The 24,841-nt window shown below is 41.0% G+C and overlaps 1 protein-coding gene across 4 annotated transcripts in view; it reads left to right on the top strand.

The window, feature by feature from the left end:
• Positions 1–24,841, top strand: part of MATR3 (matrin 3) — a 44,803-nt gene continuing 19,962 nt past the window's right edge. For 2 of the 4 annotated variants that reach the window (XM_075900124.1, XM_075900122.1), the window contains exons 1-5: positions 1–139; positions 8,691–9,755; positions 19,988–20,049; positions 20,706–20,747; positions 24,493–24,593. In XM_075900124.1, coding sequence (XP_075756239.1) covers positions 8,853–9,755; positions 19,988–20,049; positions 20,706–20,747; positions 24,493–24,593 — 1,108 coding nt within the window. In that variant the 5' untranslated portion in view covers positions 1–139; positions 8,691–8,852. Of the gene's footprint in view, positions 208–8,690; positions 9,756–19,987; positions 20,050–20,705; positions 20,748–24,492; positions 24,594–24,841 lie in introns of all 4 variants that reach the window. The other 2 variants (XM_075900123.1, XM_075900125.1) reach the window with 2 other exon arrangements.

The following is a 24,841-nucleotide window of genomic DNA, read 5'->3' as shown; positions in this document are numbered from 1 at the left end:
GCGCAGCAAAGAAGCGTTTGTTTTGCGGCGGTCTCGCGAGAGATGTGAGGCTCGCGCACGAGCGGCAGCCACCTCTCCCCCCCGCCGCTGGAGCCGTTGGTGGTGCGACAGCGGACGGAGGCGCTATCGCGGGCCTGAGGTAGGCGCGGGGCTGGGCGCCGCTTTCGCCGCCATGTTAGGAGCTGGCCTTGGCGGCGTCCCCTCAGGGTGAGAGGGCTGCGACGGGGCCTGGACTTTGCTAACCGGAACGGGTAGGCCGGGCCCGGCGGGAGGCGGTGATCAGGCCCCGCTGCGTGGCCGGAGCCTGGGGGCGGGCGGCGGGGGGCCGCGGCCGGCCCCTCGGGAGAGCGCCGCCCGTGCGGCAAGCGGAGGCTGCGGCGGGAGGGAACAATGCGGCGCCGCGTGCGGCCTCGGGCCGGGCCTGGCCTGGCTTCCTGCCGGGCCTTGCGGCGCGCGCCCCCTCACTCCGGCTCGCAGTACTGCGCCCTGCCCCCGAGCGAGCCCGGTGGGCGCTTCCCGGGGCCGCTCGCGGAACCGCCCCGGCTCATCCCGCCGGGCCCCGCTCCCTGCGCGCTCCCCGGCTCGGATGACCGCGTAGGAGCGAGGCGCGCGCTCCTGGCTCCTACCCCCTGCGGTGGCTGCGTGCCCCGCCCCCTCCCTGCTGCTGAGACACGCAGCGTCCTGCTGGGCCCCTTCCGCTGCACTTCGGGGGACTCGCTCAGCCCACGTGGTGAGCTAGCCTCCAGCTGCTGTGGGCACCTGGCATGTACTCGGATCCTGTGGACTGGTACGTGACTATCCTGGAACGCTGCTGGTGCCATTGAAGCTTAAACTGTGTGCCTAAGTGGATGTGCCCATGCCCCAGGTTAAGTTTTTGTTCTTCACATATAAACTGTGGAGTCAGCAGCTTACTTCATAAACACACATTCTAAGACTTAAACAGCACATTAATAAATACATGTGCCTTCTGTTAATAGCATTTCTGAAGGCTATTTCTCCTGAAGACTTCCAGAGGTGGTGACATCCTGGCCAAAGGCACAGAGAAAATATCTACTTTAAAAACACATCTTTCTAGCCTGTTTCACTTTCATGGAACTTGAACCACATATGTGCTGCATGGTACTGCATAGGCCTGTTTAAATCTTTGCTTCCTGGGCTCAGGAAGAAGAAAAGTTTGTATTTAAAATTTGATAATTATGAATAATGTTGTATTAAAAGGACACCATTAACTTGAAATGCAGTAAAAAAAACAGATGGTCTGGTAGCACTTTATAGACTAACAAAACATGTAGATGAAGACCATTTGTTGTTTTTTTTCCCTGTAACAGACTAACTTGGCTACCCCCATTTTTGAAATGTAGTGAACTTCAAAAAGTGAATTGAAACAAGTGCTACATATATCCCTCAGTCTTTCTCTCCCTGCCCCCTTGTGTTTCTGCAGTTGCATTTTCTTTTTTAGAACAAAAGATTGTTCTGTTGCCACTAGAGAGAGACATACAAATAAGCTGCTAAGGCAGACATGCATGTTTTAATTTCATGCACAGTGCCTAAATGGTCACCCACAAAATGCTCTTCAACTTTAGATTAAAAAATCTTCAGGCAGAGATAATGACTTTTTTTAAAAAGTTGAATGGCCCATTTAACTGTCTTTGCTTTATAAAGCATACTGTTTAGGGCAGAATGACCTAATAGTGCCCTAAATACAAAAAAATAAAACGTAACTGCTTACTGGTCTTTGGCTATATTTACATTAAAAAAATTAGTATAAAGAGTGTCATGATGCTCAGAGAACATAAGGGGTATTATTTTTTCCATACAGAATGAGATAAGCCGCTCACATCTAGGAGACTGACAGCATTCTTTGTTTTTAAAAAAACCCTTACTTTCTCTGTACTTAAGGTGTCTGAACTAGCAATTTATTAGTAGAGTAGTCAATGGAATTTCCATCTATTAGTCAATAGGCACTTCTGCCTAGCGGGAGCTCTTGTACCTTTCAAAGTTGGAAGGCCGCATGGAGCCCAGGGTCAGTGGGGGACTCAGAGTCCTGCGCTGGCCCCAAGCTCTATGCATGTCAAAGAGGAAAGGCGCATGAAGTCCCTTCTGGGGACTCTTTGCATTTCAAAGCTAGCATGCCTTGGAGCCTGGGGGCAGCTGGGGACTCCCTAGCTGTCGCCAGGCTCTGTGTGGCATTTTAAAGTGGCTTGGAGCCTGGGATCAGCTGAGAACTTCCCAGCTGACCCCAGAGTAAGTTCTGTGTGGCGCTGCTGCTTTGAAATGCCAGGACAGTATCCAGGATCAGATGTGCCGCACTGCCCCTTTGAAACGCTGCGGTGGCATTTCAAAGCAGCACTGTTACATGGAGCTCTGGACTCTGCGTGGCACTGCTGCTTTGAAGTACCCCCCCTCCTTCCCTTTCTCTATTTGATAGAGGCAGCAAGGGTGTGTGTGGAAGCGACTAGTCGACTATTCTCTTGACTAGTCCTTAACATCCCTAGTCTGAGCACCTTACCTTTATGAAACTATCCAAATAAAAATATTAAGCAAGTAGAGACTCTGGTTATACCAGGGTCTTTGTATTTTGAAGAGTTTATCTGCGGAGTATTCTGAACTTGAAGACTTTACAGTTAGTTGTGATGTGGAAATAACTGGGATGCTACAGGCATTCCAAGACTACATGACAAAAGAGAAACCAATAGAGTAAGTACTGCTTGATACTCTAAATCTGATACTCCTGGTCTGGCAACATCTGTGGTCTGGCAGGACCATGGGTATTCCTGGACCAGAGAGCCGGGCTGGGAGCGATGTTGTCCAGGGTCAGAAGTGTAGCCGTGGCCAGTGTCAGTGGAGCTGGAGGCTGGGAGCGCAGGCCAGGCTGGCAGTGGCGAGAACAACCCGTTGGCATCAGTGGGGGCTGGCACTTGGGAGAGGGGCCTTGACCTCCCTTGTCCAGAAAACTCCCTGATTCGAGACCACTCAGGTCCCGGACCAGAGAGGTCCAACCTGTACTTACTAAACAGATCCTGCCTGCAACTTTTCTGTTTACAAGTTTTATCAGGAATATCTGAATCATGAAAACAAGAAAAACTTACAAATGCCTCACATTGTAAGGAAACATGCTGAACTCTCTTCTAAAAATTCAAGTGCTTATTAGGCGAAAATGAGGAATTATTATTATAGGCGAAAATGAGGAATTGATTACCAGTTTGTGGTTAACTAGTAAGCATCACCTTTAATGGGCGATGCTTACCAGTTGCAGCTAACTCTGGGGTCTGGAGCAGCACCTCACTCACCGAGGGCAGGAGGTGCTGCAGTTCTGTTGGAGCAGCTCGTGTCTGCAATGGGTATGTCCTGACCCAGCTGGAGCAGCCCCCGTGAGGGGTCTGGGTGAGAGGAAGGGTGCAGGAAGCTGGCAGTGGTGAGGGGCAGGGTCTGGAAGGGATTTTCTTATATTTCCTTTAATCCTTTTTACAGAAATTGTAGGTGTTAACTGTTACTAAAAGTTTTTTAAAAAGGCATGATTAAGTTGGAGGTGCAGTCCTTTTCTGTCCATAGCCTGTTCTTTCAGCCTATTAGTATATAGGAAGAGGCTGTTCCCTTGCACAGAACTCAGTGGGATTCTGTTGCTGGAAACAAATGTAGAAAGAAGTGTGCATATTTGTGTAGTTCATTTGGTATTGCTGTGATAAGTGAAAACTTAAAAAAACAACCAATAGTCTGGTAGCTCTTTAAAGACTAACAAAATATATAGATGGTATCATGAGCTTTCGTGGGCACAGCACACTTCCTCAGATGACCTGAGTGGGGCTGTGCCCGCGAAAGCTCATGTTACCATTTGCATATTTCGTTAGTCTTTAAAGTGTTACCAGACTATTTGTTGTGTATTAAGTTTTTCTTGTTACAGACTAACTCGGCTACCCCTCTAAAGCTTATGATCAGTAAAACAGTTTGCATAAAACCTGTGTGTAAGTAGAAACATAGCATTGAAGATAGACAGTTTATTACTTTTGTTCATATTAGAAATGGATCAAGTTAGTTGTTGCTAGAATAAATTATTAGTAAACAGGTGCCTTATTTCCTGTCCATTCACTTCATAAGATGAGGCAACCTGGATGTCGAAAATAAGATACATTGAAGTTTTTGTCTATTTTTCAAAATAATTTAGTGTTTTAGTGTTGCATATTAATACCATTACACTTAAATTAGTCAGCATTTCAATTATCTGTTTTACGGTTATGTTGCTAGCTGAAATTTTTTACACTGTTTTAACTAGTTCTTTATTAAATTTATTGAACTATTTTTAAGAATGTGCAAATGAGCATCAGAGGCTTATATCTTTTTGTAAATTGAAGCCATTATTAATAGGGATATGAATGTGTATTGAAGTACACGGTTAACCAGTGAACGTGAGCTCATCGGTCATCCCTCTTGGACACCTCTCCTCCACTGTCTCTGTATCATTTTAACATTCCTAATTATGAAGGCTTTTTAATTTTCTACATATTATATAAGTATTTGTACCACAGTATACATATCAATCCTTAATTTTTCTTAATGGAAGTTGTGTGTTCTTAGTAGGTCTGATTTTAAAGAGAAAATGTACACATTTTACATGCTAATTCAAAGTCTTATAAATTGAAAGTCCCTACAATATTATTAAACATGTTCTCACTATTTTTATTTTTGTAATACTATTTAACAAGTGTTTACAGTACTGTACTGGTGGAAGAAAACCAGAAAGTGAAACTGACTAGAAACAAAATGGAAGTTTTGATTTTTTTTTCATTGTCTAAACTGAGAAATAAAAATTGTAAAACACCACAAACTGTCATTTAGAATTTTAAAACTTTTTATTTTAATAACCCGTGGTATTTATGCAGGTAAGAAAATTATTTAAAGTATTTTCAAACTAAATGTACTTTAAAGATGCTGATGTTGAGGTTTTTGTGGCCAAAGAAGATTAATGTATCCTGAGAACTTAGCAAATAGCATTACATAAGTCTAAAGTGGAACTCTTATTGATTTTCATGGGGGAATTTCCATTGAAAGTGGATGGCACAATATAGCTGTCAACTTTTTCATGTTTGGAAACAATATGAATACTAAAATAGAACAAAAACCCAGTACTGTTTGAAAATCAGCATTAATCTGCCTGTGCATATGGCAGCTACACGTTCAGTATCGTTCCAGTTTTTTTGCATTTTTGTCAACTTGTAATTAGATTTATTCTGGAGAAATTTCTTGTGCAACTTGTTTCTAAAAATTGATGGACATTGTTCTTGTTTGTACCTTTAAAATTGTATGTTGAAACAGCTTTTTCTATAAACTTTCAAAGTTTAATATCCATTTTCTGACTGAATCTTTATATTTAAAATTTAGTTTCCAAAACACATCTGTTCCCAGTATAGTTAAAATTTTAATAACACTTTCATAGCATTATGAAACTTTGAACTGAGTTAAATCAAAACTCAATTCCTTCCACTGCTTCGATCAGTCATGGTCATCTTGTTACTGTGGCTCAGTTGATGACACACTCACTTTGAAGTCAGAAAATCTTGGGGTGCAGGTTCATCAGTGACTTGTCAAAATCTGGTATGGACACTGTATTGCAGTCCTTCAAGGGCTTGCATTGTTAGAAATGCTGTCTTTTGAATGAGATCTTAAACTTGACCATGTGGAAATTAAACATCCTTTGGTTATGAGATTAGTGGCCTTTTTCCCTTTCTTTTATGAACCCTTCCCACTTTTGGTTTTAATGTACAAACAAAAGACTAGTGGCAATCAGGTGCCAATGAGATAAGGAAATATTTAGAGAGATCCACCCAGAAACTTAATTCCCCTCTATATCCTACTTGAAAGTTAACACAGATAAACAGATGTATAGTGCACAAACTACTAAAAAGACCCACAATTCTGTCAGCAATGCTTTCTGCATAACTGTCTTCATTCATCCTCTCCTGAGTTTCTCTCCCTGCTGTGTCTTCTGTGTTTGTAGACTTTTTTTTTCTGGCTTTTGTTTTCTTTTTCCTCTTTACAGATCTGCAGCATCATTGCAGTAACACTTTGCAGAAGTAATTTATATGTAGAACCAGGCTATAGAATAAAACTCAGTTTCTCTCTGCAGCAGAACTCTGAGGTGCTACTACTCAGATGCTCCTTGTTTATTTCCATGATATTCTAACCAGAGCTATGAATAGTGAATTAATAGTCGAGAAGCATGATAAGAGAGCTGCCCAATGGATTTGCGGGAAATACTGCTTTTTGAAGAGTAGATAACATTAGTGTTCTGTCCAACTTGTAGTTTAAACAGGTTCTGATGTTTAAAGCTATATGCATCAAGCTGTTGCTGGGCATATGGCTGTATGCTCAGCCTTTGTTAGCAGTTTCTAACTTATTGTTTTGCAAAGCTCCTTAATATACCTTAAGAAAAGCACTATTAAAAGCCATATTCTGTCCCGTTGTTACAAATGTATAAATGAACTGTATTTTAATGATATATGTTAACGCAAGTGTATATAAAATGAAGTAATTTTTTTGTAAAGTAGTTTAAAATATTTTGAAGATAGTTTATACTATTAGAGAATGCTGCTACTGACTTCAGACTTGCTCATATTCATGATGAACTTATTTAATTGGCTCTTCATTTTACAGTAAAGTCCAAAAATGTTTGAGACTCCTGGAACACTTTCAGCTTGTGTCTTGGATCTTGCCATATCACCTAGCCACCTGCTTTTTCTGTCCCACCCTATTTTCTTGCCACTGAATAATTTATTGTGTAACTATTGATGTCTGGAATACCCTTCTATCTCTCCACATCATTTGCTCTTTTGAAATAAGTTTCTTTCCCATTCTGCTTAATCTTGTAGATCGCACCTGAAACTTATGTGAAATAATTATAAAAGGCTGCAGATGTTTAACCATAAGTAAAACAAAAATTACACTCATTACACTGGATGCATTGAAGGTGGTCCTTCGTGTTGTCTTTGTGTGTTATGCACATTTATTGAAGGATCTTCTACATCTTTGATATAAATCATAAATATTTGGTAAGACATTGATACTTGTGACATACATAGCATCTTTCACCCAAAGGGTACCAAAGGGCTTTATACTTAAATATATTGGTGGAAAAACTTTGTGTTAATTACCACTGAAAACAAGTTTTAAATTCAATAAGCAGTTGTGAGGATCACATGCTTGAAATATAGGGAATGGGAAACTCTGCAAGGGTAAGAGTCTGTGTACTGTAGAGCTTCTCCACTATTCATCTCTTCAGTGGAAGATGCCCACTTTTATTTCCTTGTCTCTCACCCAAAATGTGTCTCACCCAAAATGTTCCCCCTCCTGACAAAAGGGTGTATGATTTGGGGCTTTTCTTTCTCTGCTGCAAAGCCATTATGTTTTGAGCGATTGGCCCTGCAGGAATTCAAAGGGTGTATTCTTTACAGAACCTAAATGCAGTTATTCTCTGCTACCAGAGAAGGGCATCTATTGTGTGGGGAATTGTATTGCTTTGCACGTGCCATCAGTCTGTAGAGTTTCAAATGTGAGGGGGAAATGCACTAGCTCACCTCTCCACAAAAATGAAATCGCTTTAAAAATAGCTGTCAAGAAGTGCAAAGAAACTTTACACAACAGTGTAGGAAGTAAAGAATACCATATCTAATTGAAACAGCAGAAGAAATATAATTAGGTAGAATATATTGCTCAGTTCTAGTATCCCAGGTATATTCCAAATAATATTCATCTCTTGTGAAAAATGCCAAGGGACCTTTAACAACCACAGAGGTCATGATCTCAATTTTAAATCACATCCGAAAGACAGCAGCATTATCAGTGTTTCCTGACAGTGTATTGGTTCAGAACTGATGGGGATGAGGGGAAATAGCACCATCTTATGATTTACCAATGCCTTTTCCTGCAACCGTAGGGTTTCCTTTGACATCTCCCATCCAAGTACTGACCAAACCTGGCCTTACTCAGCTTAAGATCTGATAGCACAGGCTGATGTTATGGCTGTGGTATAGTAATTAGAAGGATAGATTCATTTAATATGTGGTATTAACCATATAATTGCAATATGAGCAAGAGGTCTTACTTGCTTTCTACCAAATTAAAACTTATTTTTCTTGTTCACATCTGTCTTCACTTCAGTAATTTGATTTGACTGCATAAAGGTTGAATATTATGTTTGGCCTCATTTACTAGATCTTATAGACACTTGTTACCCAAACTTCAGTTACTTATAACTTCCCTTTCGCCCTTTTCTATAGTGGTATAGTTTTCATTTTCAAATGTGTATATACCAAATTCATCTTGGTTTCCGTGGCTTTGTGTTTTTTGTGGTCTTCTGGAACTTAGCATAGTAATGTAGGGTGTATACAAAACCACTAAAGATCAAGGCTTGTGTGGTAGTAAACTTGAGATGCTTTCTAACATCTAAAGCTTCTGAAATTCACTTATCTTCAGCATGACTCATTTTTTATAGGAGATTAGTTTGTATAGGTGGAAAAACTACTGTATTATCTGAAATAATGTATGTAGGTTCTGAGTACATCTCAAATCTGTTTGAGCTATGTAATAAGCTTTGTAAGATTGAGATCTTAAATGTTTTTAGATCAACATGATGCATAAGTTTAAAACTGCATCTGTTTTAAAGGGATTTATGACTAAAACTGCTTGTTTTTCTACAGAATTGTCTGGTGTTTCTCAGCTTGAAGAAGATCTACAGTCATTATTGATCCTTTTTTCTTGGCGTTACCATTTTGAAGTGAAGTTTACCTTTCTAGTGTGAGCTTTCTTTTCAGCCATCTTTAAAATTTTGATCCATAAAATAGACAAGCTATAGTTCTACAATGTCCAAGTCATTCCAGCAGTCATCTCTAAGTAGGGATTCACAAGGTCATGGGCGTGACCTGTCTGCAGGAATAGGCCTTCTTGCTGCTGCTACCCAGTCTTTAAGTATGCCAGCATCTCTTGGAAGGATGAACCAGGGTACTGCACGCCTTGCTAGCTTAATGAATCTTGGAATGAGTTCTTCATTGAACCAACAAGGATCTCATAGTGCACTGTCTTCTGCTAGTACCTCTTCCCATAATTTACAGTCTATTTTTAACATTGGAAGTAGAGGTCCACTCCCTTTGTCTTCTCAACACCGTGGAGATGCAGACCAGGCCACTAATATTTTGGCCAGCTTCGGTCTGTCCGCTAGAGACTTAGATGAACTGAGTCGCTATCCTGAGGACAAGATTACTCCTGAAAACTTGCCTCAAATCCTTCTACAACTTAAAAGGAGGAGAGCTGAAGAAGGTCCTTCATTGAGTTATGGTAGAGATGGCAGATCATCTACACGGGAGCCACCATACAGAGTACCTAGGGATGATTGGGAAGAAAAAAGGCACTTTAGAAGAGATAGTTTTGATGATCGTGGTCCTAGTCTCAACCCGGTGGTTGACTATGACCATGGAAGTCGTTCTCAAGAATCTGGTTATTATGACAGAATGGATTATGAAGATGACAGATTAAGAGATGGAGAAAGGTGTAGGGATGACTCTTTTTATGGTGAGACTTCGCATAACTATCATAAATTTGAAAGTGAGTATGACAGAATGGGTCGTGGTCCTGGTCCTGAGAGATCTCTCTTTGAGAAAAAAAGAGGTGCTCCTCCCAATAGCAATATTGAAGACTTCCATGGATTCTTACCGAAGGGTTATCCCCATCTGTGCTCTATATGTGATATGCCAGTTCATTCTAATAAGGTGAGTTATGCATCAGATGCTTCTGTTTTCCTTTACATTGTAGTATCTATTCTGTTTTTACCTATTTCTTTGACTATTTCTATAGCCTAATTACTTTTAAAATGATCTGAAAATTTGAGAGTGAAAAAGGCACTTTGTAAATAAACAAAGTAATTGTTAATGAACACTTTAAACCAGGGCTTTACATTAATATTCTGTTTGCCCAGATTGCTTAACTTCAGACCAAACTTGCTAACATCTGCTGGGATATCTTATTTATATTTTACATCCTACATGTTCTCTTAACCACAAACATCTAGCATTTATGCAGGGTTGGGTTTTTTGGTGTGTTTTTTGTTATTTTTTTAGCACTATATCTATTGTGCTATTCAGGAAGCTAGATTCAGCTCTCCTTCACATCTGTCTTGATTGCGAATTTTATGTAGTTAAGATGCATTCTTGAACAGCACTGCTTTTTTCCTTGTCCATGGCCAAAGGGAAAGAGTTAATGTAGAGCCCTGGAACTTATTTGCAGGCGTATAATTCACATTTTAGATTAGTTCATTCTTGCCTTTTTAATTTCACTTTAACACTCTATCTCATACTATGGCTGAAATTTGTCGTCATTTTTTCTACTTTTTTTCCACAACTTTCTTAGGCACACTTCAGACTCACTTTTTATTGTCACATATTGCATCTGTCCCTTTAGAAGCTCAGGAAAAAGTCTGCTGCTGCAGTATCCTGCTCTGTGTTCCTAGTAGTGTTCTTTACTTGACTTGCAAATAGAGTGGATCTTCTGGTGTATTTTTGATCAGACTTCCCTCTTAAATTATTCATAACTATGTCAATCCTCTGACAAGGTAACAATTTACTCAGACTAGCTTATTTGCTCACATTATTCAGAGCCCTCTTACTTTCAGCTTTTTGGTTTTATTCATTCTTGCTGATTTTCAATATACTAGGAAATTGAATTTTTAAGTGTCCCTTTGGTCAAAATCAATTACATTATATTTGGACTTTGGAGAAAATTATTCAAGTTAAGAAGACATATTTGCCTTACGATTGTTTTTAATGTGGTGTCATTGTTGTTAACTTTTTCTTTACAGTAACATCTGGAAGTATTGCCTGATCTTGAAAATATTGTAAAACAACTAAAATGATGAAACCAAGTGTTCATATAACTTGAGAATTAAGCTGTTAAGTTGTATTTACTAACCTGACAAAGCAAATACAGATTTATTAATTATTACTTCAAGTAACTCCAATAGTATTTAGTTTTTTCCTCCATTTGAAGTTTTTAACTGATATAAACAAAATAAACCCACGGTCCTATAAAAAAAATCTTATTTGGTTATAGAAGTTAAATGTTAACATCTTGACTTTATATGGTATCAACTAATCCTGATACAGAGGTTCTTTTCAGCACTTAGGCTTACTCTATTCTGCTCACTTTGTTTTGGCATAAACTTGAATAAAAGAAGCCAATTATGAAAGGAAGCTTTTCTGGAATACGAAAAATGTTCCCCTTTTGACTGGGTATTTAAGACTTTAAATTTACAAACATTCTTCAGCTCCCTTTAAACTGTTTGTTAGTAAACATAATACATGTATAGACTTAAACTTCCAATACATCATAAAACTTCCAATACATCATAACAAAATATTTGGAAGTTAGTACCTCTGTTTTGCCAGGATCCAAATTCTGGCTCTGCTTTCTTACTCAGAAGTAACACCACTGCAAGAAGAAAGTATTTTCATACAATGCTATAGGTACCATATATTCTCCAGTTTGTTAGATATTCCTCATGTTATGGTATTTCTGTTCCTGAGTCCCAGATTTTAGCATGTTATCTGTATCCTATTCTTGGGGAAGCAGATTGTAGTATGCTTTTTTGAGCTGGGATAACTCTAGCTTATTACAGTATCAATATCTTCTCTTTCCTCTAAAATAGAATACAGGCAGTCCCCGGGTTACGTACAAGATAGGGACTGTAGGTTTGTTCTTAAGTTGAATCTGTATGTAAGTCGGAACTGGCGTCCAGATTCAGCCGCTGCTGAAACTGACCGCCAGTTCTGACTTACATACAGATTCAGCTTAAGAACCCCAAGCGTCCCCAAGTCAGCTGCTGCTGAAACTGATCAGCGCTGATTCCAGGACGCCTGGGGCAGAGCAGCTCGGGTGCTGCCGGGTTGGTCCAGTAGTGCCCAGAGCGGCGCTGCGGGACCAACCGGCAGCGCCCCAGCTGCCCTGCCCCAGGGTCCGGCAACAAAAGCCTGGTCTGCTGGGGGGGGCACACTAGCTGCGCCCCCCCCCCCCCCAGCAGACCAGGGACACGGGGAGCGAAGCCGCAGTGGCAGCGGGGTGCCGCGCCTCTGAGGCTTTGCTCTGGCAAAGCCTCAGAGGCGCGGGACCGCGCCGCGGCTGGGGCTTCGCTCCCGGTGCCCCTGGTCTGCTGGAGACCGTCTCCAGCAGACCAGGGGCACCGGGAGCAGCTTTTCTCGCCCTGGAGGTCAAGGTGGCGGATCGCTGCCTGTGAGCTCCTGGGCGAGAGAGCCCCGTTCGTAAGTGCGGATCCGACGTAAGTCGGGGACTGCCTGTAGTATCATTGAGGATTGAGAAGGGACTTTTATCAAAGTCTGCCAAAGGGAAAAACTTAACTTGATTTTACAAATATAAGTAGTTGCCTTCCTTTTCTACACATATTACTAATGTTCCTTTAACTTTGTATATAAATCTCTTACTGAAGACTAGCAGCTTTTTCTAACATCTTTGTGAAAAATACTGCCCATATTGTCAGATTAAGCACTTATAGCAGTTTTGACCCCTTGCATCACAGAGTGGGATTTAGACAAATGTTACTTCTCCCTTTCCTCGTAAAATAAAACAGGCCCATTGTAGTAGAGGGAACAGTATCGTTGGGTTAACTCAAAAGAAAAATGTTTGAGACATTGGTTTCTAAAAGTACATGTGCATTTATTAGAGCTGTGGCTATTTAAGTTAGGCTCCTAAATAAGTAGGCTTGATGTATTTTTTCTAAAGTTATGAATACCTTTAGTTACCATTGACTTCAGTGGGAGCTGAGGATACTTAGAACTTTAGAAAAATAAGTTCATTTGGCTCTCATGTCAGGCACCCACATAGACAAAAGTCAGGGTGTAAATATGCCCTGAAAATTCAGAATTGAGGAAGCTTTTATCCTTAATCACTCTTAAAAATATTTTAAGGAATCTAGCGTAATGGAACCCTTTTAATAGAATGACGTAAAGCTATTAAACTAATTAGATAAGCTAACTTCACCTCCGCTTAAAAAAAAAAAAACTTCACTTGAAGAATTAAATTGAGACTCCAACCTATACATGTATTTACAAAAGAACAAGAGGAAATTTGAAATTTAGTGGAGTGTTGGGTGTTCTACTTGTGTTTGGCTATCTAAATCAGCTTTAAGAATAAACTTGTAAATAAGCCAATTTCAAATACACATTTACTAAGTCTACCAGCCTTGGAAACTGTGCAAATTAAAAGTCCATTGTAAACTCTAAAGTGTGTGTGGGGGTTATATTAAATTATTTAAATCTATTTTCACTGCCTTTTAAAAACCTTTAAATGATCTCCCTTTCCAAAATTTGGACTACTATTTATAAATAGTGAATGTTTGGTATATAGTGGAATAAATTGGCTCTTGCTTACATGTTTATACATTAGAATTATTGATGTATGAGTTTGCAATTGCAGAGCAAACTGTGGGAGCTCACATCTTGAAAATACTGCACACAGTAGTGTCCTTTTAAAAAAAACAAACCAAATCCAACTTCTGACAGAGTAATCAGGGTTTCACCTGATAGCCAATGTGACACCAATATTTAAAAAGGGCTCTAGAGGAGATCCTGGGAATTACAGACCAATAAGTCTAATGTCACTACCAGGCAAATTAGTTGAAACAACAGTAAAGAATAAAATGGTCAGACACGTGGAAGAACATAATTTGTTGGGCAAAATTCAACATGGTTTCTGTAAAGGGAAATCCTATCTTACTAGTTTATTAGAGTTCTTTGAAGGGGTCAACAGACATGTGGCGGGGGGGGCGGCGAAGATCCAGTGGATATAGTGTACTTAAATTTCCAGAAAGCCTTTGAAAAAGTCACTCACCAAAGGCTCTTATATAAATTAAGTTGTCATGGGATAAGAGGGAGGATCCTTTCATGGATTGAGAACTGGTTAGGGGACAGGAATAAATGGTAAATTTTCAGAATGGAGAGGGGTAACTAGTGGATTTCCCCCAGGGTTTGATCCTGCGACCAATTCTATTCAACTTAATCATAAATGATCTGGAGAGGGGGAGGAGTAAACAGGTGGCAAATAAAATTTAATGTGGATAAATGTAAAGTAATGCACACTGGAAAAAATAACCCCAACTATACATACAATATAATGGGGGGCTAATTTAGCTAAAACTAATCAGGAAAGAGATCTTGGAGTCATCAGTGATAGTTCTCTGAAGGTGTGCAGCGGCAGTCAAAAAAGCAAACAGGATGTTAGGGATAGAGAATAAGACAGAGAATACTTTATTGCCCTTATATAAATCCATGGTATGCCCACATCTTGAAGACTGCATACAGATGTGGTCTCATCTCAAAGATATACCAGCATTAGAAAAGGTTCAGAGAAGGGCAACTAAAATGATTAGGGATTTGGGAATGGGTCCCATATGAGGAGAGATTAAAGAGACTAGAGCTACATCTACATTGGCATGATCTTGCGCAAATACTCTTTTGCAGAAGAGTTCTTGCATTAAAGTATTTGCACAAGAGAGTGTCTACACTGGCATGTGCCTTTGCGCAAGAGGTGTGCTTTTGCGCAACAGCATCTGTGCCAGTGTAGACGCGCTCTTGTGCAAGAAAGCTCCGATGGCCATTTTAACCATCGGGCTTTCTTGTGCAAGAAATTCATGTTTCCTGTCTACACTGGCCTCTTGCGCAAGAGGGCTTATTCCTGAGCGGGAGCATCATAGTTCTTGCGCAAGAAGCACTGATTTCACACATAAGAATGTCAGTGTTCTTGCGCAAGAACTCCCTGCCAGTGTAGACAGGCAGCATGTTTTTGCGCAAAAGCAGCCGCTTTGGCGCAAGATCACGCCAATGTAGACGCAGCCTAGGACTTTTCAGGTTGGAAAAGAGGAGACTAAGGGGGGATATGATAGAGGCCTATAAAATCATCGGTGGTTTGGAGAAAGTGAATAAGGAAAAGTTATCTACTTCTTCCCATAATATAAGAAGTAGGGGCCACCAAATGAAATTAAGGGACGGCAGGTTTAAACAAATAAAAGGAAGTTCTTCACACAGCGCATAGTCAATCTGTGGAACTCCTTGCCTGAGGAGGTTGTGAGGGCTAGGATTATAACAGGGTTTAAAAGAGAACTAGATAAATTCATGGAGGTTGTCCATTAATGGCTAATAGCCAGTATGGGTAAGGAATGGTGTCCCTAGCCTCTGTTTGTCAGATGGTGGAGATGGATGGCAAGAGAGCAATTGCTTGATCATTGCCTGTTGGGTTCACTCCCTCTGGGGAACCTGGCATTGGCCACTGTTGGCAGACAGGATCCTGGGCTGGATGGACCTCTGGCAGTATGGCCATTCTTATGTTCACCCTTTTCTGTTTATATAAATAAAGTCAGCTGTTATAGACTCATAGACTAAGGTCAGAAGGGACCACCATGATCATCTAGTCTGACTCCCTGTACAATGCAGGCCACAGAATCTCACCCATCCACTCCCAGAATAATCCCCTCACCTATATCTCAGATATTGAAGTCCTCAAACAATGGTTTAAAGACCCCAAGATACAGAGAATCCTCCAGCAAGTGATCCGTGCCCCATGCTACAGAGGAAGGTGAAAAACCTCCAGGGCCTCTGCCGATCTACCCTGGAGGAAAATTCCTTCCTGACCCCAAATGTGGCGATCAGCTGAACCCTGAGCATGTGGGCAAGACTCACCAGCCAGACACTCAGGAAAAAGTTCTCTATAGTAACTCCTATCATCCCACCATTGGTCTATTTACCACGGATAGTGAAAGGTCAATTAATTACCAAGATCATGTTATCCCATCAAAGCATCCCCTTCATAAACCCATCTAACTTAATCTTGAAGCCAGATAGGTCCTTTGCCCCCACTACTTCCCTTGGAAGGCTGTTCCAGAGCTTTACTCCTCTAATGGTTAGAAACCTTCATCTAATTTTGCGTGTAAACTTCCTGGCAGCCAGTTTATATCCGTTTGTTCTTGTGTCCACATTGTTATTGAGTTTAAATAATTCTTCTCCCTTCCTGGTATTTATCCCTCTAATATATTTAAAGAGAGCAATCATGTCTCCCCTCAGCCTTCTTTTGGTTAAGGTAAACAAGCCAAGCTCCTTGAGTCTCCTTTCATAAGACAGGTTTTCCATTCCTCGAATCATCCTAGTGGCCCTTCTTTGTACTTGTTTGTTTGAATTCATCCTTCTGTAACATGGGAGACCAGAACTGCACACAGTATTCTAAATGAGGTCTCATCAATGCCTTGTATAATGGCACTAACACCTCCCTATCTCTGCTGTAAATACCTCTCCTAATGCGTCCCAAGACCATATTAGCCTTTTTCACGGCCATATCACAATTGCGGCTCAGTCACCCTGTGATCAACCAGGACTCCTAGGTCCTTCTCCTTTACCATCACTTCCAGCTGATGTGTCCCCAGCTTGTAACTAAAATTCTTATTAATCCCTAAATGCATAACCTTACACTTCTCACTATTACATTTCATCCTATTGATATTACTCCAATTTACAAGATCATCCGGATCTTCCTGTAGGATATCCTGATCCTTTACTGAATTGGCAATACCTCCCAACTTTGTGTCATCCGCAAACTTTATTAGCACATTCCCACTTTTGGTGCCGAGGTCAGTAATAAAAAGATTAAATAAGATTGTTCCCAAAACTGATCCGCGAGGAACTCCGCTAGTAACCTCCCTCCAACCTGACAGTTCACCTTTCAGTATGACCCGCTGTAGTCTCCCCTTTAACCAGTTGCTTATCCACCTCTCAACTTTCATATTAATCCCTATCTTTTCCAATTTAACCAATAATTCCCCGTGTGGTACTGTATCAAATGCCTTACTGAAGTCACGGTAGATTAGATCCACTGCATTTCCTTTATCTAAAAAATGTGTTACATTCTCAAAGAAGGAGATCAGGTTGGTTTGGCACGAGATCTGCCTTTTGTAAAATCATGTTGTAATTTGTCCCAATTGCCATTAACCTCAATGTCCCTAGCTACTTTCTACTTCAAAATTTTTTCCAAGACCTTGCATACTACAAATGTCAAACTAACAGGCCTGTAATTATTCGGGTCACTTTTTTCCCCTTTCTTAAAAATAGGAACTATATTAGCTATTCTCAAGGCAAATGGTACAACCCCTGAGTTTAGAGATTCATTACACATTTTTGCTAATGGACTTGCAATTTCATATGCCAGTTCCTTTAATATTCTTGGATGAAGATTATCTGGGCCACCCGAGTTACTCCCATTAAGCTGTTCGAGTTTGGCTTTTACCTCGGATACGGTAATATCTACCTTCATATCCTTATTCTCATTTGTTCTGTTGCCATTATCCCTAAGCTCTTCATTAGCCTTATTAAAGACTGAAGCAAAGTATTTGTTTAGATATTGGGCCATGCCTAGATGTTGGGCCAACCTGCACTCCATCCTCAGTGATTAATGGTCCCACTTCTTCATTTTTTGTGTTTTTCCTATTTATATGGCTATAAAACCTCTTACTATTGGTTTTAATTCCCTTTGCAAGGTCCAATTCTACATGACTTTTAGCCTCTCACTTTGTCCCTACATGCCCTAACCTCAATAAGGTAGCTTTCTTTGCTGGTCCCTCTCATCTTCTACTCCTTATATGCTTTCTGCTTTTTCTTAATCACCTCTCTGAGATGCTTGGTCTAAAACACCTGCCTATAATTTTTTCCCCCTTTCTTGAGATACAGGCTTCTGATTGCTTCTGCAACTTTAACGTAAAATAATCCCAGGCCTCCTCTGCCTTTAGATCCATAAATTCTCTAGTCCAATCCACTTCCCTAACTAATTTCTTTAATTTTTTAAAGTTAGCCCTTTTGATGTAAAAACCCTAGTCTCAGATTTATTTTTGTTTATCCTTCCATTCAGTTTGAACTGAATTAGCTTATGATAGCTCGAGCCAAGGATGTTAAATTTAGATTAATCAACTAATCAAATAGTTGATCAGGGCGCCTATACTGTTGAAATGTAGCAAGAGCCCTGCTGGCCACATGTTCCCTGCTTTTGCAATGTGCAAGAGCCCCTCAGGTTCTTGATTACTTTACCCTGGAGAATGGTTATAACCTCATTAAAATGGAAAAGTTGCTCATACTGAATAAGATTTTTCTGGAGAACAGAGACCCCCATCAATTTTTGCAGAATTTAAGTCTTTATATTTTTAAAACAAATTTACTTCTTGTGGTTGCAAAGAGAACCATCTCATTTATATAGTATCAGGAAAATATAATTATACTTAAAAGTAAGTGCTCCAGTATTTCTGCTGCTAATCATGGTTTTCTTTGGTAGCAGCGAGTGGAATTAATAAGGCTCTGGTCAGTTTCACTGCTGCTTGCTTGGAATCCCATGCTCTGGGATTCAGAAATCATGCCGGTTTCTTTCTCTCTCTCTCTCTCTCTCTGCCTCCCCCTCCCCCTCCCCCCCCAGTTGTTTTGAAAGCAACAGCGAGAGCAGACTCTGGACATTTTTGTGAAGGAAGAAAAACCAAAAGTGGTCATTGAGAGAAACCTAGAGTAGCAGAGTTCCCCTTAATGACTGGAAAACTGTGGGGAAGGAGGGAGAACTCCTTTCTTTCAGTACTCATAGTCAAAAGTAGTCCAAATTTATCAGATATTTCCTAGCCAGAGGCTGATGATAGAAAATTTGAACCTTAAGACAGGATCTAGGAGTTTCTTCTTCATAGAAATCCCAGCAACCTCCCTCTTCCTACAGACTGAAGAACTGGATTTATCAGGTGGTTGCCTCTGCACCCGATAGATGGGAGACCCTTCTGCCCTTCCCCAATACTCCTCTTTTGTATCCGCCTCTGGCTAGTAGTTGTCTGGTAGATGTGCTAAAGCTTTGGAAAATGTGGTATTTTTCTTGATCATTTAAATTCTGTGTTAATGACGCAAGCAAGTGAAGATTCTGCCTTTGGCTTCGGAGTCTTTTCCACATTCTTAAGGGGTCTTTTCATGAAACTTTCTGATGTTTAACCTAAATAATATTTTACTGAATTCCACTCCTATTAGTTTTATCTCTTGTATCATCCCTAAACTGACTCTTTTCTCTTTGGTTTCTGTACACTTCTATCTTTCCCTAACATAGTTATCTGGCCTAGATATGCACGTTCAGTTCTTTTAATCTTTACTGACGAAATTCCCTCTAACCTTTTAACAGTTTTTGTTGCTGTTTTTCTCAATTCCTACAACTTTTCATCTTTTTGTTTTTGAGCTACCACAATTAAATTAAGTATTTGTAAGTACGTTATAAGAAAGTGTAAATGTGTACACCAATAACCAGTGAGCCCAGGCTCATTGGTTAACATTCATGGTTACATGCAGCTCCCCACTCCCCCACTAGCCTCTCCCCTCCCTGTGCTGCTACCCCTGTATCAGAGGCAACAGAGGGTGGGTGGGTGGGGAGGAAGGGAGGCAGCTCCTCAGGAGCTCCTGGGGAGCTGCCTCACTCAAAAGTGTAAATGCTTAGCTGCTGAAAATTTCAATGGTTACGTGTTTATTTAAATAAACACATTTTAGCATTCCCTACTTTGAAAGTCTCAGGTGTAAAGCAAAGGCATTAGGAAAAAAACCTTCAAGTCTATGAGAGAAACCCGTGGGCTCCCAGGCTTAAAAAGGCTGATATATAGGTATACTCCAATAACTTTCTCATGATAAGCTTTGCATATCTGAAGCTAGAATCAAGCCCTTACATTCAAGAGGACATTTTCCATCGGACACTTTGTCAGGTTAAAACAATTTTAAGGTAGGTCAAAATTAATTGTATCTTTAAAACTATAAACAGATTTCAGTATCTACACACAAATATTTGTTAAATGTCTCTGCATAGAAGAGTAGGTATATAACTATGCAGAGGGAATGGTTTGTTTAAAAAAAAAAAAAAAAAGACCATGTGTTAACTATAACTGTTTACTTTGCTGCAGGAGTGGAACCACCATATCAATGGAGCAACCCACAGTCGACGTTGTCAGCTGCTTCTTGAAATGTATGAGTTTGAAATACCTTAAGCATTCTTATGGCATGAGGGCATGTAGATTTAGTCAGCAGTTAAATATAATTGACAGAGAAGGTTTAAAGAATTTGCCTTCTGTGTACCAAAAAGACCAATATGTTACATTGTTTTAGCCATTATCCCTTAAGCCTATTCAGACCTAAAAGTAATTCAATTTGCTGGAGAAAGGCAATTTAGACTTTACTAAACCCTTCTGATTTATATATATTTTAGACAATGCCAAGTTCCAGGTGTTCAATGTTAGTAACTTCTTGCAGTACTGCCTATTTATGCTTATAGTACACACTTCTAGGAACTGCTTCTTATGTAATGTAGACACAAATCTCTCCTTTTGTAATACCATAGATCATCGCTAGATATTTAATATTTAAGAAAAATACATTTCCTACTCAGAAAATGCCCTTTTATTTTTTTTCCTAATAAATGTTAAAGTGCTTATGGCTGCTATTATAAATTGTATTGGTTTTGTGGCTGTCAGTCCTTCTGTCCAAGCTATTCCTGTACAATGTGTTCATTTTCCTGTTTCCCCTAAAAAAAAAAAGTGAGTTTGAAATAGTTTTGTAGGTCCTGTCCTTTACAATCCCAAGTTTAACTTATTTGTAAAGGACCTTTTTTTTATTTATTTAAAGATATCCAGAGTGGAATCCTGATAGTGATTCAGGACATGGAATGTAAGTAAAACATGAAATATTTTATTCTATATTGCATAGAGAAATAACTTATGCAAAATATAAGTTATTTCTATATTGGACGTGTATAATGAAATGATTTTAATTAAAACTTTGTAAAGTATGGGAAACCATACAATAATTCAGTGCTTCAGAACAAAAGAACTCATAAGTTTTATCCAATTGGATGCTTGTCAACATTTCCTTATGTGGACTACACATTATACCAACTGAAAATCAGCACTGAATTGGCTCTCCCTGTATAATTATATCTAGGAAATAGAGAAATTTTCTGGAGTAGAATCATTTAAATCAAATTGAGTATTCATAAAATCTGAAATTTTTTCTGTTGCAACCTTAGGTAACTTCTAATGAACTGTATTCTGAATCCTGGTGGTAGCAGTAGGAGAGGGCTAAATGCCATTACCAGAATATTGAAAATTAAAGCCCTTATCCTGACTTCAACAGAACTAATCATGCTTAAATTAAGCATAGCATTTAGAATCTTGGGCTAAAATTGTATTTTTATTTTTATAGTAAAGGCATAAAATTGCTGTAGTGTTAACAATGCACAGTTATATTGCCTTTTGATCCATTCACAAAGTTATTAACTTTCATACATAGGCTAGGATTTTCAAATATAGGGATAGAAAGATTGATTAAGGTCTTGTTTTAAATCTCACTCTTGAGAGCCTAAGTGGTTTAGAGGCACTGAGGACAAAACTTTATCCTATTAGAGTGGTGCAAAATTTAGCTATTGATTTCAGTGGAACCAGGGTCAGCCCTTGGCAGTTCAGTATATGGAAAGGTGATGCAGATTGCAAGTGCAGCCATGGCACTTTGCCTCTAAATTTGAGTTTTGTGGTGTTTGCAGTGAGGCTGTTAATAAAGCATATAAATATGAGCATTTTAATTTTGAAACTTTTTAGTATTTCAGATTTTACATAATTTTTTAGTGAGTAGGAAGTTAGACTGTTAGTGTCCATTTCGGTAATTTTAAGACTATAAAATGGAAAGAAAATAAACTAGTAGCGTGTAAATAAAAATTACAATAAATTACACTAAATCTTAAATGTTAACTATAAAGTTGCCAGATTTGGAGAAGCTGTTTGGCATAAGAATGGTCAATACATTTTTGGATTTGGACTTCAGTGTCTGATTTGGACTTCAGCAAAGGATCAAAGCTGTGGAACATGGGAAAAAGTGATCAATCTCTGCCTTGGAAATTTCACTCTCTAAAAATGATTGAGTTGAAGCTGGACAAACCTTTTTATTTAAATACTAGGGGGCTGTGCTTGCTTTTTTTGCCAGCTCCCACTCCCCCTGCTGGCAGCTTTCGCAGACACAGAGCCTGTTAATCTTTCACTGAGCCCAGCTGCACTCTCCACGGCCCCAAGTCACTTGCACCCTTCTCCGCTCCTGCCCAGCACACCCCTGGATGGGCTCCACTGTATGAATGCTCTCAGCCCATGTCCACTTGTGCTCTTCCATCTCCAGCCAGTCCCCCTTGCCTGTACCTGCTCCCGCCCTACCCACCAATAAAATAGTCCATAACCTGCAGTCCACCCCCTCTTTCCACCTATCCCTTCCTCTCTCCTCCATTCTTACACCCCATCTCCTGCCTCCGTTCCTATACTGACTATCTTCCCTAATCCTTCCCTCTGCTCATCTCTCTCCTTCCATCCCTTCCCCCACTGCCTGTCCCCCTGCCTCCATTCCAATATTCCCCGTACCATTCCTCCCCACATAAATCCTTATCCCCTTTCTTTGTGCCCTACGCACACCCTGCCCCCCTCCCACAAACAGGCAACCTAACCAACAGAGAAATGGCACCAGGCCTGTATGCAGGAATTTCTGTGGAGGGGAGTGCTGTGACAGCAGGATTTGGGCAGCTGCCTGGAGAGATGGGGCAACAAAGGTGGCATTGCTGGGATGCTGTGAAGCAGAAAAGGGGGATGTCTGTGGGCAGAGGAAATGGAAAGGAGGCAGAGAGAGAATCTGGAAAGAGGGTCAGAGTGGGGTTTCCTTTGGGATGCCCAGTTGAGAAGGTGGGGTGGGAGTCTGAGAGGAAGCAGGAAAGTGGTTGAGGACAGACATGGAGCATGGAAAGAGGACCTGGGAGCCATGCAGTGGGGGTGGTCTCAGGGCACCACCGTGCCTCCCTCTAGCCCTACATGGCCGGCTTGACAGCCACTCCGAACGCTGCTGGGCCACCCCTCTGTGATACTATAGGAGTTGCTGGACTGCAGCAGCAGTTTTCACTGAGGTGCCTTGGTGTTAGTGCAAACCCTCAGGGGACAGTGGAGGGTGGAGTCGTGGGGGGACACGGGATGCTGTGCCTACTTCTGTTCCCAGCATGAGTGGGCCACACACCAGATGCAGCAACCCCCTGCGTTGGGGGCCTGAGAGCCCCTGCTTGTGGGGAGCATAGCTTTGTGGCCCCCATCCCTGAGCAGCGAGCCAAAACTCAGCCGCCCCATGCACATGGTCGTTCACCATAGGTAGCCGCCAGAAGGGGGCATGGCTCAGTGATTGCTTACCCTGAGCAGGGGGCCGCCAGGGCAGGCCTGCCTTGTAGCCAGTGCCTCCCCTTAGCCACCAGGCACTGCAGTGCTTCCCCGGTGGGCCTGCTTCCCATGTGCTGCCTCAGGCCTTCTGGCTGTTGGGAAGTCCCCTATCATTCCCAGGTCGAGCCGCCTGGGAGCCTTTATCTGGGGCTTCCCCTACGAGCAATGGGGCAATGGTGCTGTTGCAGCTCGATTCCCTGCAGCAGGCTGATCCGGAGCAGCACCCAGGCTCTGGATGGAATGTTCCCTGTCCCAGACACTGTTCAGGGACCGGCAAAATGGCCTGACAACCTGGCCTGGGCAGGTTCTGCCTCCAGAGGGTCATGCCTGCTCAACTGTGGCTGTGGCCTTTCGGGAGGTGGAATCTGCTTAGGCCAGGCGGCTTTGCTGGATCCCAAACAGTGTCTGATGCAGGGAGGCCATGGGAGTGTGGAACCTGCGGGACGCAGAGTGATGTGATTATGTCACTGTTGTCCTGCAGGAAAATTTTATTATTTGAAGAATTATATATAGAAAAACACGTTTCTGCAATCCACTCTAGTTGTGTAGAGGAAGCTTTCCTAGATACACAGAAGGGCCAAAAACCATCAACAGATTTAGAATTTTTTTTTCTAAAACACATTTTCTAGCCCTTACGGTTGCAAAAAGAATATTCTAAATGTAAACAGGACTTTTTTCTTTCCTACTAACAAGAGGTGGATGATACAGATGACCAGGGCTTGACGAACCGTGGCAAAAGCCGCTCGCCAGTCCTGCACTGCACATGCGTAAGAGCTGCATACGCGCGCTGCCAGTAAACGGGGCGCCGGGCTGAAATCTACTCACCCTTGGCGAGTATATTCAATAGATTGTCGAGCCCTGCAGGTGACGTTCCGAGGCAGGGTTAGAAAGCCCACTAACTTCCATCTTCTCAGAAGTTTCTTACCATGTGCTAGATCTCATTAGCAATTGGCCACCTTCATCTTTTGGGCCTACCTCTTAATGCAGGATTAGTCCTCTGGCTATTTGGAAGTTGTAGAATAGTTTAGTGAGACAGGTTTCTAGAATTAATTGTAATTTTCCATTCCCTCAAGGGGATGGTATAAACTCTAATGATGATATGGACGTAACTCTTCTAGGGATTGGGAGAAGATTTTTCTCTTTAAAAATTAATGTGCTTTGTTTTGAATCTACATTTCTAGGGGTGATCGGTCTATGTTACAGCAATCTACAAATCCTGCACCAGGAATTTTGGGGCCTCCCCCACCTCCTTTTCATCTTGGACCACCAATTGGACCGAGAGGTAATATGAGTAAACACATCTTTTTTCAATGCACTCTTCTCAAGACTCCAAATGATTATCTGAAATGTTGGATTCTACTAAATGACAAATGTAATTCTATGCAGCATAATAGTCAGAACTTAGCTCAGGAAACTGAAGGATCTCACAGCATTAACTTAGTCACACATTTTATTTTAGGTTTCTGTTTGAAGCTGTTACTGTCAGATGAAAAACCTCAAACTTTAAAATACACTACATGCATCTGACGA

The sequence above is a fragment of the Pelodiscus sinensis genome, chromosome 17 (genome assembly GCF_049634645.1).
Source record: "Pelodiscus sinensis isolate JC-2024 chromosome 17, ASM4963464v1, whole genome shotgun sequence".
Lineage (NCBI taxonomy): Eukaryota > Metazoa > Chordata > Testudines > Trionychidae > Pelodiscus > Pelodiscus sinensis.
The sequence above is the reverse complement of the archived record's forward strand: the minus strand, read 5'-3'. Positions and strand labels throughout refer to the sequence as shown.